The sequence below is a fragment of the Chiloscyllium plagiosum genome, unplaced genomic scaffold (genome assembly GCF_037043375.1).
Source record: "Chiloscyllium plagiosum isolate Xiang-an unplaced genomic scaffold, Cpla_swu_hap1 HiC_scaffold_20, whole genome shotgun sequence".
Lineage (NCBI taxonomy): Eukaryota > Metazoa > Chordata > Chondrichthyes > Orectolobiformes > Hemiscylliidae > Chiloscyllium > Chiloscyllium plagiosum.
This window is the reverse complement of record NW_028270158.1, coordinates 75,749,360-75,757,922: the sequence shown is the minus strand read 5'-3', so window position 1 is coordinate 75,757,922 and position 8,563 is coordinate 75,749,360. Positions and strand designations below refer to the sequence as shown.

The 8,563-nt window shown below is 45.9% G+C and overlaps 1 protein-coding gene across 1 annotated transcript; it reads left to right on the top strand.

Moving 5' to 3' along the window:
* The first annotated feature begins 1,427 nt into the window (after positions 1–1,427).
* LOC148146672 (uncharacterized) lies at positions 1,428–7,838 on the top strand. The gene is made up of 2 exons (XM_087998042.1): positions 1,428–2,243; positions 5,175–7,838. The coding sequence occupies exon 2, from the start codon at positions 5,542–5,544 to the stop codon at positions 7,093–7,095; it is 1,554 nt and encodes a 517-aa protein (XP_087854168.1). The 5' UTR covers positions 1,428–2,243; positions 5,175–5,541; the 3' UTR covers positions 7,096–7,838.
* Positions 7,839–8,563: the final 725 nt, after the last annotated feature.

The following is an 8,563-nucleotide window of genomic DNA, read 5'->3' as shown; positions in this document are numbered from 1 at the left end:
GGGGGGACAGAGAGGGGACAGTGAGAGAGGGACAGAGAGAGGAACAGGGGGACAGAGAGAGGTGGGTGGGGGGGTAACAGAGAGAGGGGGAATAGAAAAAGGGGGACAGAGAGGGGGGGAAAGAGAGAGGGGGACAGAGTAAGGGGGGATAGAGAGGGGGAACAGAGAGAGCGGGGATAGAGAGAGAGGGGGACAGAGAGGGGGCGGCAGAGAGAGGGGAACAGAGAGAGGAGGGACAGAGAGAGGGGACAGAGAGAGGGAATCAGAGAGAGAGGGGGGACAGAGAGGGTGGGACAGAGAGAGGGGGATACTGAGAGAGGGGGATACAGAGAGAGGTTGGGCAGAGAGTGGGGGCAGAGAGAGTGGGACAGTGATAAGGAAGTCAGTGAGGAGGGACAGAGGGGGGACAGAGAGGGGGTGTCAGAGAGGTGGAGAAAGAGAGATGTTATGATAGAGTGAGAGGGGACAGGGGGAGCATAGAGAGTGGTACAGAGGGGTCAGACGGAGAGTGGGGGATAGAGAGAAGGAGGGACAGAGGAAGAGGGGGGACAGAGAAAGGGTGGACAGAGAAAGGGTGGACAGAGGAAGAGGGGGACAGAGAGAGGGGTCAGAGAGGGGGGACAGAGAGACGGGAAAGAGAGACGGGACAGAGAGAGAGGGAGAACAGAGAGAGGTGGTACAGAGAGAGGGGGAACAGAGGGGGGTACGGGGAGAAGGAGGGACAGAGAGAGGGGGAAACAGAGAGAGTGGGAAGAGTGAGAGAGGGTAGACAGAGAGACGGGGGCGCAGTAGAGGGGGGACAGGGGGATGGAGAGGGGGGACAGAGAGGGGGGGAAAGAGAGAGGGGTCAGTGAGGGGCGGACTGAGAGCGGGGAACAGAGAGAAGGAGGGGCAGCGAGAGGTGGACCCAAAGTGGGGGACAGAGAGTGGGAGAGACAGAGGGGGGTAGCAGAGAGAGGTGGTTCAGAGAGAGAGGGCGGCAGAGGGGGCAGAGAGAGGAGTAGAGAGGGGCAGAGAAAGAGGGGGGACAGAGAGAGAGTGGACAGATTGGGGACAGAGAGGGGAGGGACAGAGAGGGGGGGGGCAGAGAGTGGGGGCCAGAGATAGGGGGAACAGAGAGTCGGGGTCAGAGAGAGGGGGGACAGAGAGCAGGGGCACAGAGTGTGGGGGGACAGAGAGCGTGGAGATAGAGAGCGTGGGGACAGAGAGGGGCGGGACAGAGAAAGGAGGACAGAGAGAGGAGGGAACAGGGGGAAAGGGGGTCAGAGAGGGGCAGAGGGGGAAGAGAGAGGGGTGACAGAGACAGAGGGGGACAGAGAGAGAGAGATAGAGAGAGTGGGGACAGAGAATGTGGGTGCCAGAGAGAGGGGGCGAAAGAGAGAGAGGGGACAGAGAGAGAAGTTGGTGGACAGTGTGGGATATAAATGAATTAATGTTATTTCTGCAACTATAAATTCTGATACAGAATAGGAATGAGAAAATACATATTCAGCAAAAAGAAAGGATATGTGAGCATGAGACATGAATACAGAACAATGGTGGATATATGGGCAAACAGGAAAGCATCTGTTTCCCCCTTACTCGGAGACACAGGAACAAACCCTAATTAAAGAGGTCAAAGTGGCCTCTGGATGGAAATAGATGCTGATAGAAGAAAAGATATGCCTAATCAATAATCTATAATAGACTGACGTCAAACACCCTTATGGGAGTCAGAGATAAGAGTTTGTCACGGACAAAACAGGATAAACAGAAGTTGTGGGATCAGTCTTAAGGAAATGAGTGACGTAAGCGAAGCAGGGAACAGACAATGGAATAAGGAAAAATATGGGGATTCAAACTGTATAAATTTCGAGAGTTTGTTGGATATAGTGTGCATTTTGTAATTACCATACCTGGTAATTAGACAAGGCATCCACCTATAGGTGTATAAATAAAAAAGAAGCTGTTATTCAGATATTTGTCTCGGACTGAAATTATTAAAGTGAGTGAGCTTTTGTTTCTCACAATTGGGGGCTCGTGTCCGGGATTTTCTTCCATCACCGGGGGGAGTGGCTGGCCTTGGACACTGGGAAGACGCGTCCCGTTCCCCATTGAGGAGCGGTCTCGTGTCCCGGTTTGGTCTGCTCCCTTGGGTGACTGGTGTGAATCCTATAAGAGAGACATCTGAATCAGACAGTGATAGGAGCTCGATAGAAAATACGGTGACAAAAGGGGCCAGGCAACTCTGTGCACAGACCAAGGTAAGAAAATTGACTTTTAAGTATTGCCTTGGTGGCCGGGATTGAGTTTTAGTAGTTAATAAGGGACTAACGAAGGAACTCAATATGGCTTGCGCTTTGGGTTAGGAAAAAGCCTCCGGGGAAACAAAGTAAGGAAAAGGCAATGGAAATGGAGGCGGGGTCCCTTACAACATTCCTCCGGAAAGTCCTTTGGGCAGGATGTTGTGGAAATTGGCAAAATAATACTTGTACAAGGGAGAAAGATGATTAAATATTGTTGCTTTGTATGGACTAAGGACTCCATTCTTCGTCCCGCTGTCTTCTGGCCAAAGTACAGATCGGACGAAGACTGGGTTTGTGAATATCTGAGTTTATATGTCAATATGCGAGAGAGAGAGAGAGAGAGAGAGAATGTAAAGAGCTGTACAGCTGGTAGGAAGTTTAACCCTTTGTGATTTGGTTTGAGTGAACATTTGTTTGTTGGTGATTGAATGTTTGTGTTTTATTCCCTGGAGCTTGAGTTCCAGGACTGTTTCGAATCTGATTTTGTTATGGAAACTTAACATGATTTCTTTTAAGGTTAAGGATTCTATTGTGATTATGAAAAAAAAAGAAATGATAACTCCTGTTCTTTTTACAGATCATGACTGCCTTACTATCAGTTTCTAACTAATCTCTTATCTTTACATAAAAGCGATTTATGGAGGACAGTTGAAGTTTCAGTTCAACATTAGATTGTAGTAAAAGCAAAATTCTATGGTTAATATTTGTGACCTTGGATTCAGCCATTGTTCATGCATTAGAAGTTGTTTTTTAAAAAAAACTTGAGTAGACAAATTCTTTTAAGGCAAGTTCTGATTATTTTACGACCTATAGTATTGTAATTGAGCAATGATTGGTCAGGACTATTTAAGAAAACTAATTCTGGATCTAAATTAAAGGACTAAAAATGGGTAATTACAGTGAATTGCAAAATTGGGAACTGTATGCATTTTGCATTTTAACAATTAAATACTGAAGAAATGAACGTAAATATATATAAATATATTTATACGTTAGGAACAGGCTTTGAAGGTTAGTCAAGCATGAATTGATGAATTGGTGTTTGAAGTTATGGGGAGCTAGAAATATTGCAATATTTCTTTAAAAAAAAGAAAAAGGGGAAAAACGTAACGACTTATCCCCTTCGGGAGGTACCTATAGGGGACAAAGAGATTGGGTTTGTAAGTGCCCCCCTCACCAGTGGGGAGGTCAGAACATTTAAAAAGGAAATGGAGGTCCTGGTTGAGGATCCGGTGGGGTTGTCTGAACAAATTGTTCAATTTTTGGGGCCCAGTCTGTATACCTGGGCTGAATTAATGTCTATTTTGAATATATTATTTACTGGGGAGGAAAGGGGACTTGTACGAGGAACTGCCATGAAAATATGGGACAGGGAACACCCGATTGGAGATGGGGATGCTGGATAGGGAGAGATGAAGTTTCCCCTCAGAGACCCCCAGTGGGAAAACCAAAACCCGGAGCATAGAGAAGAAATGAGGGAATTGAAAGACCTGATTCTAAAAGGAATAAGAGAGGCAGTTCCGAAGTCACAGAATTTGATTAAAGCCTTTGAAATTAGACAGGAGAAAGATGAGACTCCCTCAGCTTTCTTGCAAAGATTAAGGGACTCAATGCGGAAATACTCTGGAATGAACCCTGAGGACCCAGTGGCACAGGGTCTTTTGAAAGTACATTTTGTGACAAGAGCATGGCCAGACATACAGAGAAAGATACAGAAGATAGAAGGATGGAGTGAAAAACCATTAGATGAATTGTTGAGAGAGGCACAGAAAGTGTTTGTAAAGAGGGAGAGGACAAGGGGGAACATTTGATAGAGGGTTTGAGCGATGGGGGCAGAGATGGAAGTCGCTACAGGCAGGATGCTATTATTGTGGAAAGATAGGGCATTTTAAGCAGGAGTATCCTGATCTACAAAGGGAAGAAAAAGGCAATTCCGCTTATGAATTATGATGAAGAATAGGGGTGTCAGGGGTTCCTGCCCTCGGGGGCCCACCAGGAACCCTTGATAAACTTGAAGGTGGGACCCTGTAGGGAAGAGGTAGTCTTCCTAGTAGATACGGGGCAGCACGGTCATCGTTGAATTTTAAACCAAAGAAAGTAGAAATGTTTACACGGTCAATTACTGTTTCGGGGGTGAAAGGGGAAGGATTTACTGTTCCAGTATTTGAACCTATGATGATAGAAGGTCCTAAGGATAGGATCACAGGGGAACTGCTGTATATCCCTGATATAGGAAGTAACTTACTGGGGAGAGATTTAATTATCCTTATAGGACTGGAGATTGAAATTCAGGAAAAAGAATTAGTTGTACAACTGGCAATATTGACAGAGGATGTGGAGAGAGAGATAGACCCTATTGTATGGGCTAGAGAAGGGAATCGTGGAAAACTACAGATCCCTCCCCTTACAATAAATTTAAAACGGAAAGGGGACGTTGTCTGTGAGCGACAATATCCTATTTCCATAGAAGGTAAACGAGGACTGCAGCCAGTAATTGAGGGACTGATTAGAGATGGTTTGTTGGAGCCATGTATGTCTCCTTATAATACCCCAATTCTACCAGTACGGAAATCTGATGGAACTTATCGATTGGTGCAGGATTTGAGAACATTAAATCGAATAGTACAGATCAGGCACCCAGTGGTGCCAAACCCCTACACGTTATTAAGTAAGATCCCTCATGACCACAAATGGTTTAGTGTGATAGATTTAAAGGATGCCTTTTGGGCTTGTCCCTTGGCGGAGGAAAGATTTGGGACTATCCCCCTATGAAATCTTATTTGAATTACCTTATCTGGGAACACAGGGAGAATTGCCAATTCCCGAAACTAAAGATTTGTTTTTAAAGAAGTATATACTGGGCTTGTCCTCCTCTTTATCTTTCCTCAGAAAACAGGGTCTATTGGCACAGACTCCGCCCCTTGAATTTGCTGTTCATCCCATCCGGCCAAGAGACTGGGTCTTAATAAAATCATGGACAGAGACTAAGCTGCAGCCAGACTGGGAAGGGCCGTACCAGGCTCTTTTGACTACTGAAACGGCAATAAGGACGGTGGAAAAAGGCTGGACTCATTATACTCGGATCAAAGGGCCAGTGGACCCTCCAGTTGAGGAAGAAGTCTGGACGGCCGAATCAACACAAGACCCGCTGAAACTCAGACTAAAGAGACTTTGAGTAATTGACTATACAGTGGCGACGCGAGCGCGGGATTATTTCTGTAAGATTGTATATTAAGCCTTTTTGTGTTCTAGCATAATGATCAGAATACTGGGAATGCTTAGAGTTATGATGCTAGCCCTCTTGGTATTAGGATTTTGTCACATATCATTTTCATATGTATTATTAATGGTTCCTGAGTCTGATAATCCACAAGTAATAGACACTGATATATGTAGCTTAGTAAATTGTGGGAATGTAGCTAATCAGAGACAATACCGCAACTCAGAGATACATCTTAAGTCCTATGGGGATGGCCTCGGGGATGGTACCTGGTATAATGGTCTTGTCACAATACACCGGGCCCCCTTCCGACCAGCACGCGATTGTCCCGATAAAAAGTGTAGCCCCATATATTTAACGATAAGAAAAACCACATGGCACGGAGCGGTTTTGGGAGGTGGCACTTATGAGGTACAATTAAATGAAACATTTGGGATTGAAATGAAAGCAAATGGGAAGGAGTTTGTGGGCTGTTGTTTTCGAATTAGCATAGGACAGGGAAAATGGGTAGAATTACTGGGTAATGAGATACAACCTTTCACTCCTCCCAATGATCCTACAGTAGTAAAAATTATAGAGGTAAAGGATTTGAAACAGACCATCGAGATAGAGACTGGGTACGGGGATGCAAATGCCTGGGTTGAATGGGTAAAGTATACTGTAAAAAGTCTGAACAAAAGCAATTGCTATGCATGTGCCTCCGGTAGGTCAGTGGCCCAGGTGGTTCCCTTTCCGCTTGGGTGGAAGCGAGACAGGAAGGGCATGAAATGTATGATAGCCCTGTATCAGGATGAGACTGCATGGAATGATAGGAATTGTACCTCCCTATCTCTGATGTTCCCTCCCTTGGAGGAGAAAGATGCAAAAGTTCCCCCCACATTTTCCGCCGTAGTTGGAAATCACACGTCATGTGTGCACAAGCGAGGTACGAGCCGGTCGAGAGATTTGGGGGAGCTGAAATTGTGTACAGAGATTAAGAATGTTACCGAAACGGAGAAGGGAGGAAACTACTCGGCATTAAAGGTTCCCCGAGCGGATCTGTGGTGGTACTGTGGAGGAAAAATATTGAGACCCACCCTACCTCCGGATTGGAGAGGGATATGCGCAATTGTACAATTGGCAATTCCATTTACCCTGGCATTTGAGAAGGAAAAGATAGTAGGGAAAAAGGGAAGGGGTAAGAGATTACTGTTAGATAATTCTTTTGATGACAGGATTTATCTTGATTTGGTAGGAGTCCCTAGGGGAGTACCTGAATTCAAGGCTCGTAACGAGATTGCAGCAGGCTTTGAGTCAGCTCTCTTTTGGTGGGCAACAATTAATAAAAATGTAGACTGGATAAATTACATTTTTTATAATCAACAGCGATTTATAAATTATACAACAGAGGCGGTTAAAGGAATATCAGAACAGCTTGATGCGACAAGTAGGATGGCATGGGAAAACACAATAGCCCTTGATATGATTTTAGCAGAGAAAGGGGGTGGTGGTTTTTATCCTTACTTCCCTGATAATAGTAGTCGGGGTATTGGTGGCCATTGGCTGTTGTGTCATACCCTGTATACGAGGGCTCACCCAGAGGCTGATTGAAACAGCCTTGATGAAACGAATGCCCCTGAGGGGAATCAGACAGAGCAACTTTATCAACTAAATAATAAGGAGATGAGTGAGACTAAGTTGGATGAAATCTCTGAAATGATGCTTGCGAATTTTGGGAACAATGTTTAAAAAAAAAAGAGACAAAAATGCAGAAGATAACAGATAGTAATGAAAAGAAAAAGGGGAAATTGTGGGATATAAATGAATTAATGTTATTTCTGCAACTATAAATTCTGATACAGAATAGGAATGAGAAAATACATATTCAGCAAAAAGAAAGGATATGTGAGCATGAGACATGAATACAGAACAATGGTGGATATATGGGCAAACAGGAAAGCATCTGTTTCCCCCTTACTCGGAGACACAGGAACAAACCCTAATTAAAGAGGTCAAAGTGGCCTCTGGATGGAAATAGATGCTGATAGAAGAAAAGATATGCCTAATTAATAATCTATAATAGACTGACGTCAAACACCCTTATGGGAGTCAGAGATAAGAGTTTGTCACGGACAAAACAGGATAAACAGAAGTTGTGGGATCAGTCTTAAGGAAATGAGTGACGTAAGCGAAGCAGGGAACAGACAATGGAATAAGGAAAAATATGGGGATTCAAACTGTATAAATTTCGAGAGTTTGTTGGATATAGTGTGCATTTTGTAATTACCATACCTGGTAATTAGACAAGGCATCCACCTATAGGTGTATAAATAAAAAAGAAGCTGTTATTCAGATATTTGTCTCGGACTGAAATTATTAAAGTGAGTGAGCTTTTGTTTCTCACAACAGAGAGATGGGGACAGAGGAAGAAGAGGGTACAGAGAGAGGGGTGGACAGAAAGAGGGGGACAGAGAGAAGATGGAAAGGAAGAGGGGGAAAGGGAGAGGGGGACAGTGGAGGCGGATAGAGGGAGTGGGGACAGAGAGAGGGAGGGACAGAGAAAGAGGAGGACAGAGAGAAGGGGGGCAGAGAGGGGGCGGTCAGAGAGAAGAGGGGGTCAGAGAGAGAGGGGCACAGAGAGAGGGGACGGGGGACAGAGGGAGGCGGACGGGGGGACAGAGAAAGGGGGATAGAAAGAGGGGGACGGAGAGAGGGGGACAGAGGTGGGGGGGACAGAGGGAGGGGGGAACAGAGAGGGGGGTCAGAGAGAGGGTGATAGAGAGAGTTGGGATCGAGAGAGGGGGGACAGAGAGAGGGGAACGGAGGGGGGGGACAGAGAGAGGGGGAGAGAGAGAGGCGGACGGGAGGACAGCGAGAGGGTAGATAGAAAGAGGGGGACAGAGAGAGGGGGGACAGAGAGAGGGGAATGGAGAAAGAGCGGGATATAGAGAGGGGGAGAGAGAGAGAGAGGGGGGTCCGTGAGAGGGGGGACAGTGAGAGGGGGACAGAGCGGGGGTGTCAGAGAGGGGGAGAAAGAGAGACGGTATGACAGAGTGAGGGGTGACGGGGGAGCAGAGAG

Coding starts and splice junctions, on each gene's coding strand:
- LOC148146672 (XM_087998042.1), top strand. CDS start 5,542: ATGATCAGAATACTGGGAATGCTTAGAGTTATGATGCTAGCCCTCTTG.